The sequence below is a fragment of the Chroicocephalus ridibundus genome, chromosome 4 (genome assembly GCF_963924245.1).
Source record: "Chroicocephalus ridibundus chromosome 4, bChrRid1.1, whole genome shotgun sequence".
NCBI lineage: Eukaryota > Metazoa > Chordata > Aves > Charadriiformes > Laridae > Chroicocephalus > Chroicocephalus ridibundus.
Genome location: NC_086287.1, coordinates 90,820,298 through 90,839,460, shown reverse-complemented (window position 1 = coordinate 90,839,460; position 19,163 = coordinate 90,820,298). Strand labels below are relative to the sequence as shown.

At 36.7% G+C, this 19,163-nt stretch overlaps 1 protein-coding gene across 2 annotated transcripts in view; it reads right to left on the bottom strand.

Moving 5' to 3' along the window:
* Positions 1 to 19,163, bottom strand: part of CDH13 (cadherin 13) — a 501,672-nt gene that overhangs the window by 264,204 nt on the left and 218,305 nt on the right. For both annotated transcript variants that reach the window (XM_063334708.1, XM_063334707.1), the window contains exon 5: positions 6,358 to 6,510. In XM_063334708.1, the coding sequence (XP_063190778.1) occupies positions 6,358 to 6,510 (153 nt within the window). The remainder of the gene's footprint in view (positions 1 to 6,357; positions 6,511 to 19,163) is intronic.

Here is a 19,163-nt window from a genome sequence, read left to right as displayed (position 1 = left end):
ACAGGCACACTACATCAGCCCAACACACCACCAACAGTGGGGAAACTTCGCTGCTGCGATACTTTTGGCGGCAGTGAAAGTTTCAAAAAGGAGTGTAATGACAGAGTACTGTTTCCCCTGGAGCAGACTATCTGACCTTCTTGCATTTTGCATCTTCAAGACTTTTTGAAGCAGAAGGGATTCTGATATAAAAGTAGAGTTGATTTCCTCTTCCTATATGAAAATGCCTATCTTGGAATAATACCAACATAACCGAGTTTCAACTGTGAATTGACCAACTTCTGATGCTAAGCCTGATGCTGTGCTAACACAGGTTTATAGAAATTATAGTCTGTGACTATTCTATGAACAGGAGTGCAACCGCTGAGACATAAGTCTCTGTGCTAGGTTAAGATTATTACGCCTACCCCAGGATACGGAGCAGTCTGCAGCTCCTTCATGTGCAGCCAGGACAGAGGGAATTCAATGTTTCTTCAGAGGCTGCCCATGCATTTTTGAGATCCTGCCTACAGCAATTCATTATTTTTAGCTTTCACAGTGATGAGTTTTCCTCTTTTGCGCAGGCATTGTCATCAGCTTGCTTACTGAAAAGTCCATGTAGGGATAGCTAAATTTCAAGTAATGCTGCCAGGCAACAACCTAACAGCACTTTCTCACTCAGTGTTCATTTCTCTCTCTGTACTCAAAATATGAAATTAATTCAAAACAGTCCTCTCTGAATTTACCTGGTGCCCCAACATGTGAACACAGCAGTGAATATATACATAAACGTATCAATATAAAGAAAAAAACATATAAAATCTCATGCACTCTCTACATATATGTGCCATGAAAGCTACAGGCATCTTTTTCACCGCCAGAATTTTCAGCTGTACATTAGTTGATCTAACTGCAGCTCATTTATATAAGTTTTGGCTTATTAATAATCATATCCAAAAGCTACACAAGAACTCTCCTTTTCTTTTTTTAAAGTTAATTTTTTTTTTCTTTTCTCCTTGATGAATAATCAGGATTCCTGCCTGAAAGTTTGTACTCTGCCATTATTTCAAGCTATTTTGATGCAAGTTTGGGCACACCAGTATTTTAACAGGTTTTCCCTGTGATGCTTTAATTAAATCAGGCACATTTTACTGAAACGTACATCTCTACAAGACCAAACTCCTCCCATGGAAGGCCAAGTGCCTTCTTTTTTTCAGGATATTAGTGGGAGACGACTGAGATCTGACATTCCCCATCAACTGGTTTCAGCTCAAGGCAGAGCAGATCACATCACTTACACTTCAGACAATTCTGCCAGTGCAGATAATCAAGATTAGAATACAGGTTAGACCAGTCTTGAAGTTAAAAGCACGTTTGTGGCTTTCCTTCTCAAAGAGAAGCATGCTTCTGTGCGCTGCCTATATATCTCCACGCTGCATATTGCAGAGATTCAGTATGAGGGTATGATAAATCATTCTGAAAAGGATGTGGCTGCACTAAAATGGACTTACACAGAGGACAAATCCGTTCTTCTGTACAGGATAAATTACAGCTGTTCACTTCCAGCTTTTTGCTACAGTAATACTTTCAGTATCTGCAAAAATGCATTCAAGTACTTAAAAATCTTTCTCATAAAATACTCCTTGGCACCTGACCAAGCTAGTTTTCCTCATGACTGTGAAGTATTTCCATTCTTTGTTCCATATTAAGCACAGAAATAGAGTCCACTGGGACTCCAGCACCACCCCAAATGTTTGGCTCAGTCACAGGAACAACAGTGTCATGTCACCCGAATTGAAGTAGTTCATGGTAGAGATTTGGTTGCTGTTGATTGGTCTCAATTTTTTAGCCTGTTGTCAGTCTACCTGCTATCCAACATATAGAAGCAACACTACATAGAGCAAATACTCCTGATTTGCTTTTCTGGTCTGTTAACATAAGTTTTCTAAATAGCTCAGTCTGTCACTACCAGTTGCAAGGCATCCTTTCACAGAAGCGTGATCTGTCATTATAAAAAAAGCTGAAAGCTGATTTCACACCTCTGCTTGTTAGGTATTTTCTAAAGCAAATAAAGCTCTTCACTTAAAAAAATAATTAAAACTAACTCTTCATTAACAGTTGAAATTGCCTAGGTAAATTTGGTCACAGCTCTAATTTGTGCACTGTCGCTGAATAGTTTTATCAAGCTTCTTCATTTCATGCTTGCAAAGGATCACTTTCTGATTAATTCTCTTCCACACATATTTACATTTGGCAAGCAGTTATGAAAAAGCCCATCAACGATGGCAACATCCTTTAAACTCTTGAGACCCAACTGAAAGCCCCTCCCCATTGACTGATGCTTAAGATGTTACAGAACTGGATTTTACTGCTGCAGGGACTGCACGCAGCGACAAGTGATGGGAAACAAGTTTATACAACTTCAAGCTTTGTCCTGTACCCAAGGAACGCCTAACCAAAATCTCATGCGTTAACTGTAAAAAGTTAATGGAGTATTGTTCCCATTTCTTCTGAGCCTACCTAATTTTGCATACAGAACAAACCATATCTCTTTAACTTAGAAATTTTTGTCATCTTGGTCATGGTAATGAATATATGCAACTCTTCCTGCTTTTACTTGCATGAAAGCATTCTGCCTGCATATACATTATCTACATAAATGTGAGGTTTTGAAAATGATCTCAGCGTTTTTAATTAACAGATTACACCATAACCAGTGTTTTCAACCAGCCTTCACTGGCCCTCTATTTGAACCTTTGTTTCCCAATTCACCAGTCTTTTATCAACACTTAGCACAACTAGACTTCCAACTTCATTGGAATCCTTTGTTCTGTTATTGCAGCTTTTTTTAGAAGCACTTGATTTCTTTGCTAAAAGATGCAACTGAAAAGCTGCTAATATTTTTGCTCTGCTGGAATCAGAAAAGACTATGGATCTAAAGTGAACTCAGAATTGCACAGATTATTGGCAATTTTTGGATGGGGTGTACTTTACTGATTTGGCCTAGAAAAATCCATCTTCAGTCTCCCCACCAATTCCTTCATCTGTTTTTACACATCTGCACTTTTCAATACTAAACAAATGATTTGCTATTTTATGAAATTTCCAACTAGTCTTACTTATTCAAATCTTGAGAGAAAACCAAAGACATTATTTTTGAGAGCAGATTTGTACAACTGAACACCTTTTGCTCTCGCTAAATAGGGGCTCTAGGCTACCTGCTTATCTCACCAACCCAGAAACAATGCAATAATATGCCCATATTCTGCTTAAGCCCCTTCTTCAGAGCATCATGTAGTAGTTTCATCAACAGGCTGTAGCAAGCCCCAAAATAAAACCATTTAATGTAAATCCACTAGTTTCCTCTGACCCAGAGAATTCCTATCATGATGCTCTTTATCAAACCTCTTTAGAAGAAAAAAAGCAATTACTGCACACTTTTCTTAAGCAGTCTGTCTTTGCTGGGTATAACAACATCCTTACCTCCTCTGCTCTTCATAAACAGCTTTCACTTAAAACTGAAGCTGACTGACGTTCTCTGACCTTTATGGAGGCACCTCGCAAAGTTACAGGGACAAGCACATCAGAAGCATTGGCACACACGATTTCATTAGCATAGTTCCACACACATGAGAAAAAAAAAAATTACTAATGGCTAATTCCAATGTAGTGGCTTTTGGACTTCTGCTGTCTCACGCAGCCTCCTTTGGCACAGATTCATTTTCTCAAGAGAAACCATCACGTTTTCAAATCTCAGGTGATTAGGTCAGAATTACTACAGCAGTTAATACCCTGACATCAATATTTTGGTACGCTTTCACATACTTGTTCATTTTTGAACAATTTAAAATTTCATAAATGATTTAATAAAAAATAAACTCATAAATCAATCAAATAAGGCTGTTCCAGGGGCCGGAGAAGTGAGGTGTCGTCAACATAGCTGCCTTATGTTTTGCTTCCCACCTTGAGTTTCTTTAGCTAACAAACAAAATCTAAACTCATCTGAAAACACAACTGCCATGCAAACGGGCAGCACCACATAGACTGGCAGGCCCCGGCCTCAGAGAGATTTTTTTCCACTCTATTTTAAAATATATCTTCTACTAAAAAAAATAAGTATTTTTAAACAGTAGAAAGAGGGGATTAACTCAGGCAATCAACAGTTGTCTGAGTAGAATTCAGTATTCCTATAATTTAATCATGTTTCTCTTGTAATGAATATACAGAAAAAATTCCTACAGGTTTTTCAGTATTCCTCCAGGAGAAAGAGGGCAGCGAAAAGCAGAATTTCAAACATTCAATGACAAAACCACTGAAATTTTATAATAGATTAAATATTTTTAGCTAATTTAAAACATTTTGAAGTACAAATCTGCAATTGGTAAAAATCTACAAAGTTCTACGAAATACTCTGATCACCAAAGCTCTATTTTGTGCCCTACTAACATTTTTTTAATTCTCATTCCTTGAGTATATATGAACTAAGCGTAGGAAATAAATCAGTGCTCATGCACAGCAGCCCTCTGTATATCTGAAAGGATTCAAACAGATTTCATCTTTTTATCCTTGCCCCCCCCCGATTATATGCTTGATAGCATGATGGTTTGCAAAGAACTTGTATTTTTTCATGGAGATGTATTCTTTCCTTGTTTGCCCTTTGCCTTGAACTTTTTCTTTCAGGACATCAATACTGGGCAGGGGGGAGCTCAAACAAAAACACTTTTGACAGAAATTTAAATGTCTTGCGGGTAATTCATCTTTCGGTGTACCAAGGAAATCAGGGAGAAAATCCTGCTGCCTTCCTGACACCATGATACATCTTTATCGGAAAACAACGGGCTGGATTCAAAGACAGACTAATCAAGTTGAGGGTTCTCCTACAGAACTTCTCAGCTCCATTTTGCACAACAGGATGGCAGTGAGCATGCTGAGCAGAGTGCTATCTAACAGGTTAGAAAGCACTACAGCCTATTAGGATATACATTCACATCGCTCTGGATAATCTACTAGACTGCACTATTTGTATATAACTTGCATCGCTTCAAAAAGGCTCCTCTAGGGAAATGTTTTTGTCTTAATTTCAGTGTATACTTTGCCAGATCAGATAGGAGGGCCATTTGTGGTTTGATGCATTAGGTTGAAAAGACTACTATGAATTTCCAGTAAAAAAATATTCAAGGTTTACACTGAACACATTAAGGTGGAAAGCCACTGATAAAATAAGAAACAGCTGGTAAATGAAGACAAGGAACAGTGTTAAAAAGAGAAACGACAATGTTTTTCTTTTAAGAAGGACATCTGTAACCACCGTAAATCCTATGCGAGTGGTTAACATACATTTCACTGCAGACCCGGATAGGAAATAGATGTTTAAGTGTTGAAAACCAACATATGGTAAATTTTAGCAGTGCTGTTCGAACAAGTATGACTAGTCATCTAACTGGCAAACTCTTCCACAGGAGAGAAACAGCGTTGAACGTACAAGTATTGATTATTACACAGCAGAAGAAAAAACAAAGAGGTCAGGGATGGCAGTCAGAACTGCCACCAGAGCCTGTGCCCCACACAGGCTGGAGCACCGCGTGCTCCCTGCTGCGTGGGGATACGGAGGGCAGTCCCCCATGCTGTGGCAGAAGTGGCAACGTGCAAACGTACTATCCATTTAGCATTTTGAATTCTGCGGCTCATCTTTATCAAAGCGGCCAGACACAAATTATCTGACAGCGCATTTCCAGAGCTAGATAGAAAGGCATGAATTGACAGATCCCTCTATTTATACTATGCATTTCAGGACATTGTGGTGCAGTTATTTTGCAGATTTCAGAGATCATTTGTTAGAATTTCAATGGGGAGAAACATAGCATTTATGGATAAGGAAAGGAATCTTTACAAAAATCTTTGTAGAAGACATACATCTGAGAGATGTATCTGCTAATATTTTCATAATAAAAGAATCTTCTTTATCTCTATTAAAAGGTGTCCATTACTAAAAATGGAGTTAAATAGTATATTCCATTGACAGCTTGACAATAAAATGTATAACCATATAGTACCTTAGTGGCAACTTCCCAAAAAGATCTCCTTTTGTCCAAACATAATTTTGTATTCACAAATCAAAGGCATACATGATGTTCAGACAGTATTTCTACTAAAGATAAATGACAGATATTACATGCAGAAAGCAGAACAGAGTTTCGATTGCATGTAAAAATAAACACATTTACCATTTCCAAAGGACAAATGCTTCTTCTGGAAATTTTATAGGACAGCAGCTGCAATTTAGTGTTCAATAACTGCAGCCCTTTCAAAACCAAATACACATTCAAAAATATATATTATCAACACAGAGGCAGAGATTCTACGGCCATGAGCACTCACCTCATAATTGGCAATTGCTTCTCTATCAAGGGCTCGGGTCACGGAGACATCCCCGCTGATCTCATTGATTCTAAAAATTCCTTTCGGGTCTTGATCTACTCCCTTACCAGAGAGTCGAAACTTTGCTCCCTCTGTCCCTTCGCTGCTGATGACCTGCAGGGCAGAAAGCAAGGAGTTACAGGCCATTTTATAAAAACTTTTTAAATCATTCTAAAACCACATAAGCTGTTTTGATATTTTACCTAATGTCTAGATATATCCCCTACCATTAACATGTAACTACAAAATAGGGTTCATGGTAATAGACAATATATAACTATAAAATATGGTTTCAATCATTCAGAAAACACTGTGCAATTCTTGTGTTAAACACTAGAAAAGCTACTTATGTCCTCAGCCAGTTCCTATCTTATCTTTACTGTCTTCTATTTCACTACTTAAAGTTTCTATTATTCCATTGATACTATATTCACTATAAGTCTAGAATTTGACGTTTTATTTAATTCTATTTCTTTTTTTCAGTTCAATTGATACAACAGCTACAAACTTACAAAAAAAAAAGAAAGAAAAAAGACATATTCCAACGAGTGGCACAAAGCATAACTCATTTCACAACACGCCCTACAATACCAGATAGCCATCACACATTATTTTCTGATTAGTCAGTCCTTTTTATTAGCCATTGCAAAGTCATTACAAATTAGACTACTTTCAGCTTGATTCCCACTCCCTCACTCCCCTCCTTTGCCTTCTACACTCCTCCTTTCCCAGGATTTTAAACTAAGGGAAAAAACTCCTCATGAAAATATCCGGGTACCCTGCCCAGAACTCTGCTTAGTCACACAGTTGGAATTCCTCCACTTTCTAAATTCATATTTATATATATACACACGTGTGTGTACAGAAACTCCTTGTTACTATCGCTACCTTAGTCCCCCATAAGAAAAAAAATCCCTAAAAATCCAATTTCAAGGCTGTCTCACATTAGTGACAGTAGCATATGTAAACTTGCAGAGCTACACAGTGTTTGTTATAAGCTACATGGTTTGCAAATTTGTATTTGTACACCAGAATCTAGAAGGATTATAAATTAATCTTGCCCTGTAAGGCTGACAATCTTGTCAAACCATTCCTTCCCTCTGCTCTTTCATGTTCTTTTGTTTCTAGCAATTTTATATCGTTAATATTTCCACAGAAACATTAAGTCAAGTATTTATATGCTGGTCTGAATTACAGCTCAGGAAGAGAAAGGGAAAAAGCAGCCTTAGAAATCTGGACCTGCTCCCATTTTGAGAAAATAAATATGCAGGGTATTTAATAGTGTCCCTGAGGAAATACATGTTTGTTGCCCTGTTGCTGTGGGTTCAGCAACGCTGGTTTGCAGATTACTGGGCAGCGAGATTTTGACTAAACTCCATAATCATTATTCCTTTATTTTAATTGGGAAAAAATTGCCACAAGTTATGAAATAGGAAATCAGTATTTTCGGAGATAAAATTTCAATTCTGAAACCCTTTGGGGAAGGGAGAAATTTCAAAGTAAAAACCCGTTTCACCTTTTTTTTCTTCCTCCTTCCAAGTCAGAAACACTAACGTATGAAGTTTTCTTCTCGTGTATTTTTTGAGTATGTCATGCCAAAACAGCGGCAGACAACACTGCAGGTGACAAAAGGGCAAAGTAACTTTGTAACTTCAGGTTTTGTGATGAAACTGAAATTTAATGGTTCCTACTGAAAAGTTACCTGCTGTTCAAGTCATTTTTTGACCAGTCCAAGGTATTTTTAGTCAAGCCTAAAAATATGTGTTTTTCTTAACTAAAGCTATGCTTACAAGTTCGCAATGTCATGACCATTGCTTACTTTTGTAGGGAAAAGATGAATCGATCACCTTCTGCCCTGATTTGAGACTTATTACAAGACAAGTGCACCTTCCCATCCAATATAAGAACAGTGGTTTGAAAGGCCTGAAGTCAGCCACAGGCCAGGACAAACCTCTAATTCAGAGATGTCTACACGACAGCCATTTCCACCATAGCCATCAAACATTACCTAACTGCTTATGACAAATTTAGGATGTAGTACAGGCACAACGCCCTAGCTGTAACAAGTCACGGAAGAAAAGCAAAACAAATCATGGGCTGTGCAAGGGAATTTATCAGAAAAAATGGTGTCGTTGGCAAACTTGCTGAGGGTGCGCTCAATCCCACTGTCCATGTCGCCTACAAAGATGTTAAACAGCACCAGTCCCAGTCCCGGACCCCTGAGGAACACCAGGAACTCGTCACTGGTCTCCACCTGGACATTGAGCTGTTGACTGCAACTCTTTGAGTGTGGCTGTCCAGCCAATTCCCTATCCACCAAGTGGTCCATCCATCAAATCCACGTCTCTCCAATTTAGAGACAAGGATGTCATGCAGGACAGTGTCAAATGCTTTGCCCAAGTCCAGGTAGATGATGTCAGTTGCTCTTCCCTTATCTACCAACACTGTAACCATCTATGCATCTAGTTATTGCATAGTGACTTATGCTCATATAGTAGTAAAAAGCCCAGGTTAGAGAGGCTCCACGTACCACTGCCTCATTTGTTCAAGAGCAATGGTGTTTGCACAAGAAGCAATTTTCAGAAGTTTGATTCTTTAAAGTGTTTAATTAGCCACAAGAGGGAGCTACATACTCCCAGGAATGTAGGAAGAACATTAACATCTCCTAATTAAGATGCTTATATAATGGCTGCGTAGTTCAAAGAAAGTGCATTTCCCAGTTCACACTAAGCTTAGTACAATGAAGAGTTTAATAAAAATCAGGCTTAATTTACCATATGGTTTGGTGCTTCAACAAGAGCAAGAAAGAAAGAACAAGACGATTGTCTGACATCTCCTCTGGCAAGAGTGCTATTCTGAATACTGTCATAAACCCAGCACTGTTCATATGAAAATTTCCTAGCTTACAATGTATTTACACAGTGATGCTTTCCCAATTTACCGGCTGAGAAAAAACACGGCCAGATTATTTCTGCTGAAATGTTTACTTTGGGATGTCATTTTTGCATTTCTAAAATACATAAATGGCTTTCCCACAGTTACTACTACCTGAAATCCAGACAGAAACACTTCTTTCCATAATTTCTTCACAGCTTTAGGAACTTCAGTACAGGTTCTAGCATTGAAAGTCTCTGCAGCATATAACAGTGGCTATGTGTTGTGTATAAAGACTCTTCCTTCTTAGAAAATGGCCTAGTTAAGGCAGCACAGACCCAAGCACCCACCTACTAAGAATACGGATAAGGCAGGCATACTTCATCTGGCCTCCCAGTTTCTCCTTATTTCATTTTTCCTTGTTCTCATCCCACAATTCAGAAGACCCTTGACATTACATGGGCAGATGGCACAGACAGAATAGATGCCAGCTGAGCATCCCACAATAATATAGACTCTTGAAGGCTATTTCCTCACCCAGGACCCCAAGGACAGTATTAGATGTAGACTTAGACATTACTCACTTCCCCACATCTGATAATACTTTTCCATGTCAAGGGCAGATTGGAGAATAAATATATTGAAAACTGAAGTGATCCATGCTAGCCTTGTCAGGACCACATATCTAGCGCCCAAGACAAACCAGGATTTTTTATTTTTATTTTTTCCCCCCAAAAGGCAGAGACTGTACGATTCTGCTCAACTAAAAGACACTTTCAAGAAAATAGAATGTTACTTAGCTGACAGGATCTGCTTTTTCCTGAACCATGGCCAGAACATATTTACCAAGTGCTATTTTTCAGCTGACATTATGCCTCCCTTCCAGCTAAACTCATTTCAGCAATGTGATCCCCCTGTTGTTACGGGTTTATCACAAAAGTAAATCAGAGTGTTCTGAAGAGAAGAGAAATAGAAGTACAAAAAAACCACACTACCCCTAGAGAGAGACTTCACAGTTCTGCAACCCCAGCAAATCTGCCCTTTAACAGCACCATCCTAGTTTACCAGTTCCATTCTTTAAGAAGTGTTTGCCCAACCGCTTCCATAATTTCTTAGTTCTTGACACCATCTGAACTAGAAATGCATTAATTTCACTTTTTAATTAGAAAACAAAACCCACTCTCAGACAGGAATATTTGGTTCATATCCCAGTACCTTTCCTTTCAGAACATTACACTCTCCTGTGTAGGTTTTTTTTTCCTTTTTTTTTTTTGGGGGGGGGGGGGCGGGGGGGGGTGTTTGTTTTTGGTGTTTCCCCCCCTCCTGTAACCTCCTAGAAAGCAAATTTACCCATGGAATATTTAGAGGTGAACTGTTTATTCCTTTAATCACTATGCAAGAGCAAAACAATGGTTTAGGCCCACTGTTTAGATAGCATATAAATATTTAAACAGACACTTCCTGTCCTGCCATACTGAAAATCCCTCTTTGCAGTCAGAGGCTCCATCTGCTCTGTACTGACTCAAATAAACCAAAACAAATGCAAAATATTCCCATCATTATTCAAAAGCACTAACCAACAAACTGCTTCATTACCGTAAGCTAAACATACAAAAACTGTGGTTAGAAAGCATTTTATGTAATTTCTTGAGTTTAATAATTTATTAAACTTATTGGTTCTCAATACATCTATCTTCATTAATTAAATACTAGATGAACTAGTTAAGCATGGGAACCAAATTCTGCTCTTTGACAAAGGGAAACACATTGGCCAAATCTGACCTTTGCTTTCTCTCTGACTAGGACTTTCTTCAGAATTCATTCAGTATACGGGTGATAGCCAAGAACATCCAGGTGATTTATTCACACAAGTAATGGAAACAGAAATTATAAAGCTTCTCTAAGTGACTATGTCCTTTGTTCATGATAATTAGGGATAAACCCAACACAATATATATGACAGCACATATTTTAGGTAACGCTTTTTTCTTGTTCGCAAACACAGTAAGCCTTGCTTTAGTTTCACTGTATTATCAAGCAAAACACATGTGGACAAATGTCTACTCAATACATTATCCAAAACACAAGCTAAGTTAATACAGACAAGTGTGGACAATATTTGCAAAATTCAAATAAAGAACAGAACAAAACTTCTGCAATTAGAGAGGTTTATGCAATACAATAACACAAGCAGCATCACAGTCCTAAATTTCAAAACATTTCCAGATCAGTTTTCAATCTCCAAGTCTACGTATGAGGCAAGATTTTCAAAGCTCTGTGAATCTCCTAGACCGTGTGTTTCACTCCAAAGCTTAAAAGAGGCAGCCAATCACTCAAATTCTAAAATTTGTACTTGCACTGGAACAGGACTCCAGAAACCACAAGCACAGAACGAAAAGGGAAATGTGACCAGCAGCAAGAATATACAGCACTGACCCAGCTTCCTACGACAGCCAAGGTAAGGAACACAAAGTCAAGGTGAAGAGTTTGGTTTCTGAGGGAAACAAAGCTGGGGAAAACTACATTTAGTACAGCAGATATTGCTTCTCTGTCATCAACTACAAACATTTTGCTTGATGCTGCTGACAGTCCTAATAAGAATACACCCATATATGTTTCCCAGAGAAAGAAGGATGTATATAGACAACAGACTTAATTTAACTCAGCAAAGAAAGCCGTAATTTGGTTATTTTAAACTTTAAAAATCTCTTTTCTTTTCAGATCCCCAAGACTCAATTTTAACTAGGTCAAACACATGACTGGAAAGTGTCTGAATTTTGCACTCCAACGTACACATTAAAAACTCAGTGGCCACTGGGCAAAACTACTATTACAAGATTAGCCATTACTTCTTATTTGCATTCGTTTGCATTGGTTCTCTTAAGACTCTTATGAATTACAAAGTTCCTCAAACAGGAACACGAGTATTATTACAAGAGTGCATCCGTGAACTGATGCCTTTTTAATAGTTGTATGAATTTTTTGAAGTATTGAGTACCGGCTGTACTCATACCTTGAATGTGGAAACTTTTATATCCATGTCAGAGATGTAACATGGGAAGAAAAAAAATAAATCAGGAGTTGAAATTAAATTAATTACGAAAATGAAAAAACATAAACTGATATTCTCAAGAGGCTGTTGGGTTTTTTTAGCATCTTAACTATGAGCTTTGTCATGGGAAACATTTCAGGAAGTGTCAAATTTAGGAACAACACTGTGAGAATAAACGCATATAGTTTTTAGCATATTTTTGATGCACGTTTGCAAGACTAATTGGGAGCTACAAATGGTACAAGTGTTCCTTGCCTGAAGCAATCCAAACAAAGCTGCATGAATACTCTTATCAGGTACCATATTCAGAACTTTACACACGTGAAGGAAATAGAACTCATACTGCTCAGAATGCAGATGGTATATTTAAGTGTATTGTTGGACTGCTTCCTGTAGAAGTTACTATACCTGCTATTACTTCCTCACACCACTGCAAATGCAATGTTTTGGTAACTATAATAAGAACAACTCTAAATGTGAAATTTGCCAAAGTTAATCAATTTCATAAGCAAATATTTCAACAAAATATCTTAATGTATGAAAATGACACAATACATTAAAAACCAGTAAGGCTGTTTCACCACCAGTGCTCATTTTTGAGGTCTTTTTAGAATAATCAACACAAATAGGATATTTGATATTCAACATAAAATCTTCTCAACATAATGGTTTTTTATTGTAATTATGCATAAGCTTTTACAAAATTCAGATCAGCTTTGTAATAGGATGCACAGGTGTCCAAAGGAAACAAAATGAATTGATGCACGCGGAAGCCCTGGTGCACTGGTGGATCCCTTTAGTTTGAGGCTTATCATCGTAGATAAACACAGGTGCAACAATTCCCCTGGAAGAATCACTTGCAGCACTGGGGCCTGGAGGCTCCATCTACTATAGCACTAAACTTGAGGATTTAACCAATATAAATAGCTAACAGTGAGCATTTGCTCATAGAGCAAAGTAACCCAATGAACACATCAAGATGTGCATTATCTTTTTTACCAGGCAGTACGTCAGGTTCCTTTTACTCTCAATTTATCAAAAGCAAGAAGATTCATTATAAATAGTTTTCATTTCCCTTTCCTAAGTAATAGTGGATTTCAGATATATATTAGCAAGTTCTGGATTCAGTACACAGCAATTTCCTCCTGGTCAGAGCACAGAATTTATAAATACATCTTTTTTTCATAATCTCAAAGGAAAATGACGTAGAAGTATTACTTGTCACAGAAGGCACGGATATTTCACTGGTTGATTTGGCCTTGCAATAGGTGTTTAATCACCATATTTTAATTGCTGCTTAAGCTACTAACTTGCAACAAACTGGGTTAGTAGAAGGAATTTGAAGACCACTGTCTTTTGAGTGACAGCCAAACGGAGTAGCTCAAAAGCTATGAAAAGCTATGGTTAGTTGTTAGGAAAAATCTGACTGTGATTGACAACATTAAACGAAGAACTCAAAAGATGTCTTAAAAAAGAAAAAAAAAGATAATTATTTGGATTTATAGAGAATTATCTGGATTTATAGAGGTGCTTTATTGAAAACTTATCACTGATCTAAAAGGGCAGAAATGCAGAGAAAACATTACAAAAATTAATAGTTTCTAATTGCAGAAATTCAGCACAAGGGACGGAATATTTAACGTGCAATTACCACACATGTAACTAAATTTACAAGAAGTGGGAGAAAAGAGGAGAACAGAGACAATTTACCTTACTTTTTTCCAGGTATTTCATGGTACTATCTATTCTGAATATTATCAAAGTCTTAGTCTTAATTTATTACTCAAGGCCACACTTGCAGCATCCAAGAAAGCATAAGGCACTCTGATCTAGCACCAGACTGGAAGCAACACAGAGCATCTCAGCTGCACTGTGCCCAGGCTAAAGCAATCTCTTGATAAGGTCTAGAGAAGTCTGCCCTGGGTTGTCTGGGGAATATAAAAAAACCTCGTCGCTTCCTCTCCCTGCAGCTACAATTACTGCCCATGGGACTTAGCCACAAATGTCATCTTTAGATCTACGCATGCAGCAACGAAAGAAATCCAGATCTGGATTAAGCGGGAGCTCCAAGCCGGTAGCGTAATTGGAATCACAGAATGAGACAGTGAAGTTGCAGAGCCAACCTGAGGAACTGAGTAAGAAGTAGTAAAGTGAGAAAAATGGAGCCGGTGAGAATGATTCAACCTAAAATCACTCTTGAATATTAAGATTCAGTTTAGTTTGAAGAAATTTATTGGAAGATTGTGTCTATTTTATTTTTGCTTTAACTAGCAACCCACTGAATCTTGACTTTCAAAAATATTTTGTGGTTAAAATGAATCTAGAGGAAGGTAAGTATTTAAAAATTTTAATTGAAGATATTAAAAAAGAAATACCATCATGAAGGGCATTTTTAAAAATTTGGTTCCACTACATGAAGTCAATGTAATACTTCTGGATACTTTAAGAACCTGCTTAGCACCCAATTCCCATTTGTAGCAAACAACCCACAGATCTAATTATAGATTTTCCTCAGTCACTAGTTCCCTAGGAAACAAATCCATGGCTCATGTCTTGTGCATGGAAGGTCATAGTAGGAAGATAAATATTTTTCTGTGTATAGAAACTTATCTAGAGGTCACAGGTCTGCATCTCAGCAGATGTTGGCACTTCTGTCAAGGACAGTTGGCAGCTATATTTGACGGCTATCTTGGATATTTAAAACTTTAAACATTTTAATCTGATGAAGCACTTAATACTTCTATTAATAACAATGCTATATGATGTTTTATGCTGTAAACAAAGGATTTCAATTTTTTTTCTCTAAACTCATTTCAGTTTTTAACAATCGGTCCACCTCACTTTTTATCTTAAATGATTAACCATCAGAGGTCAATTCAAAACAGCTGTAAATAGCTGCAACTTATTAGAAATAATAGGCAGAAATTTAACTTAAAGTCATGAGTGGAAAATATAATTTGTGTTAACAAAGTTAACAATGTCATGACAAAACAGATTAACAATTTTACCTACATGCATTTAATTGCAATAGCCTTAGGAAAATAAAAAAAAGTATAACTATTGTTACTCTACTTCAGATTTCATTCTAATTCATTGCTGAAAAAAATAGACAAATATAATTAATTGGAAACTCAGATATGTGTGAATACATAACTTTGTCACCAACAAAGCATGGTGAAACATGCCTTCAGTTTTCTATTATGATCTTTTCAATAAACGGTTTGCTCTTTTTCCCTTCTTCCTTTCTTTTCACCCATATTCCCCAAAGATAAAGGTCCAAAATCCACAGTATACTTCACAAATATTATCACCTTACAGTTACAAAAGCTACCACTAACTTGGATTCACTGTCCCACTTTAAAGAGGTCAGTTTATAAACTTACTGAATGCTTGACTCTTGCTAGAATTCAAGATGTAATGTAATGAAGTACAGGTTCCAATGTGCAAACATCTTGGTAGCGTTGCAATTAGTGACAGAGTTACATTAGTCTCTTAAGCAGCTTTGAGATGACTATATAATTGTGCTATGGTTTTATATGTGTATCGCTTCATAGAATCATGCTGGGGAATTATGGAATCAATCAAGATGAAATTAGCTGAAAAGAACACGCAACTTCCAAACCAGTCATTGTCAAAATGCAGAACTTAAAACTTGGATTTAAACTTCTAAAAGCTCGAAGATCTCTGGAGTAATGGAACAATTAAGCTTCAATAATACGTATAATACACTGTTGTCCAGCATGTCAGTTATTGTCTTCCAGGTATATTATTACTGTCTTCGAGAAGTCAGAATTAAAATTTATCTAAGTTTACTATTCATTCACTGTGCTACAAAGCTGTAAGCTTACATTTTCAGTTAATAGCAATACCTGAAACAGCTTTCCAAGACAAGACCTATATTTGACAAACTTGGACTAAGAGAAACTCTTAAACTTAATAAAAGAGGATGCATAAGGGTCTGTAATAACTACCTTAAATAAAAATAAATTTAAATAAATAAATTAATTAAAAAGCAGCCAGAAAGGCAACCCTAGCCTGAGAATGGGGTACCTAGAAAAACCTACTGTATCTCTGTAACCTGTCCTACCATCACAGGTCTGCACAAATGGCTTTCCCAAATTGAAAAAATTACAGCTCTGAAATAATAGTGAAAAATAAGCACTATTTATATGCCTGCACTCTTGTATAGCTGAGTCCACTATCCCAATCAAATTCTTCAGCAATGAACTTTCTAATGCCTGGCTGAGAATTTTGAGCTGTCATAGGACACAAAACCATGTGTACACAACACTCAGTTTTATCAAACATCTCTTAAGTAATTTTGACAATGGTTAGAAAAGATATGTTTTAACAATCAGACATAATAGGAGCAATTTTTGCTGCATTAATAGACAAGAAAACAGCAAGTCCTAAGCCTGTAAAAGGAAAATTAAAATTCAAAAAACAAACACCCGTGAAAACGCTTTAAGATTATTTTCCCACTCTCTCTTTTCCTTAATCTACTCTGTATTACTGCAGTACATTTTAAAGATAGTTTCAGCAAACAGTTTCAATTTGACATTACGGGACACACTGTGACTATCCTCAACTCCAACTCTATTGGAGTCAATAGAGAATCTCCCGTAACTTCTGTTTATTCAGGCCCTCATTGCTTAGGCTGTGTTTGGAGATCTAACACAAAGACAACGTGGCAGTAGCGAGTGATAATGTTATACTCAAAAGAAAGTTATAACTACAACTTGTCAAATTTGACTGCTTCTAATTTGAAACAGAAGCAGTCTATCATGTAAAAACGATAGAATTAATGACTTTTTAAAAACCTAAAAATAGGTACTTTTAAAAATATTACATTAAGCTACTATACTAGTACAAAAACGACTCATACTAACATTGAGAAGAGGTGTACATATTTAAAAACCACAAATGAAGTATCTACCAGACTGAATTTTGCTTGGTTTGTGCAAAATCAGTAATCAGTTCATAAAGTAGAATCATTAGTCGAGTAGGTAAAAAAATTGAAGGGTGAATCTCTGATGCTAATGTTTTCACTGGAGGTTTTGCCATTTATTCTGTAGCAGCTTTATTACTACCTAACAGTTTTCAGTACAAGTGTGCTGTATCTCAAGATACAACATGTTAAACATACAGTAATTTAAGGCGTTGCAGAGGCCCAGAAAATGGAATGTCTGTTCTTTCCAAGGTACTTGACAAAAATACAGAAGGGTCTTTGGAGTTTGCTTTTCAAACCTACTGCTAAATTTCTAAAAGCCCACAAATGGATGAAGTGTATCACAAATTGCTGGTAGCTATCATGAAATCAATATGGTTCTTCTTACCAGTGCCCACCAAGAATTTTCTTTATATCCAAGTATACACTGTAAAAAGGTCTTCAGCTGTTTGTAGCTTTTTTTATTTTTAGCTCATTCCAACAAAATCGTAGACAAAATATTACCCATGTTTATTTGCATCAGGATGCCTCAGTTTAATTCTGAACTTGCAAAACTCTTTAATTCAATTTCTCAACACCACCAATTAACCAAACTTAATTTACACAGAAAATAGTCACTCTAGGTTAGTGTGATAATTCATTCAAATTTTATAATTTCCTTCCTCGAAAAAATAGAAGCTGAGACATAAAATTTAACTACGCATAACATCTACCCTTTCTGACTCAGCAAGCCAAAGGTGGCCTTCAATCCAATTGACAGTGTCTTTGTTTTAGCGTTTTTTCTTACTGACACAGATACTTATATAAATACGTACACAGAAACATCCGCATGTGTGTACAAAAACTGGCATCTATATAGTCATATAGTTTCATGTATGCGCATGCAAACATTAATGTGCTTTCAGAAGTTTCCCTTCAGTCTATACTAGTCAGCAACAGAAATAAGGGACACCTAAAAGCTTGCTGGGAAGAAGTCAAATACATGCTCATCATTGGCAGTTACTGACACGAGTCCTACTTCAGTTCATTGCACTAAACCAAACTGCGTATCACCACTCGCACCACACATACTGCTGGATGAAATGCTTTACTAAAGAAGTAAAGCACAAAGCAGTAAGAATGCACACCTCAGGTTACCAGATCTTTTGCAATGTGGAAAAAGACCAGATTTGTAATAGAAACTACAAGTGTAATTAACTATACTTTTAACATAGTGAGATCTATTACAATGTCAGTACTTATCAAGTATTATCTTAAGTATTCCAATTGCCACTGATTTTCTCTACTGACAAACAAACATTAACTTGATTTAGCCTAACAACTCATTTAGAAAAAGAACTCCATACATTTCCCAAAAATTTCCTACAGAAATCATCTAAAACATTGCAGTGATTTCAAGGTTACTGGGAAGAATCCCACAACTGCTTGCTTTTAGCTCTAACAAATTATTATAAAATCAAAGAAATTTATTGATATCTGAGAATAAGTAACAAATAATCCACTGAAGCAAACAGAGAATGTTAACTTTGTTGAGTGATTAATTACATTGTATTTAAACTTCAATGTAATCTCTTTAATTAAGAAGCCTTATGCAAGAATTCAGACAGCTCAGTATCTTCTTGACCGTCAAAAGCAAAAAATGCCTTTAAGTCAGATGACGTGGATTCTTCAAAGTATTTTCCCAATTGTCAAAGTGTCTTGATACATAAAGACCCTTCCCTCAACTTCCACTATGTAAAAAATAAAACTACTATATAATAGCATGAAGCTGTAATTCTCCCAATCAGCATTGCCTACTTTTGCAAAAGACTCCAACAGCAAAAAAATTAAATCTACAAACTCATGATTTTGTCAAAGCTCAAATAACAGCTTCCTTCCCTTAAAGATTACACA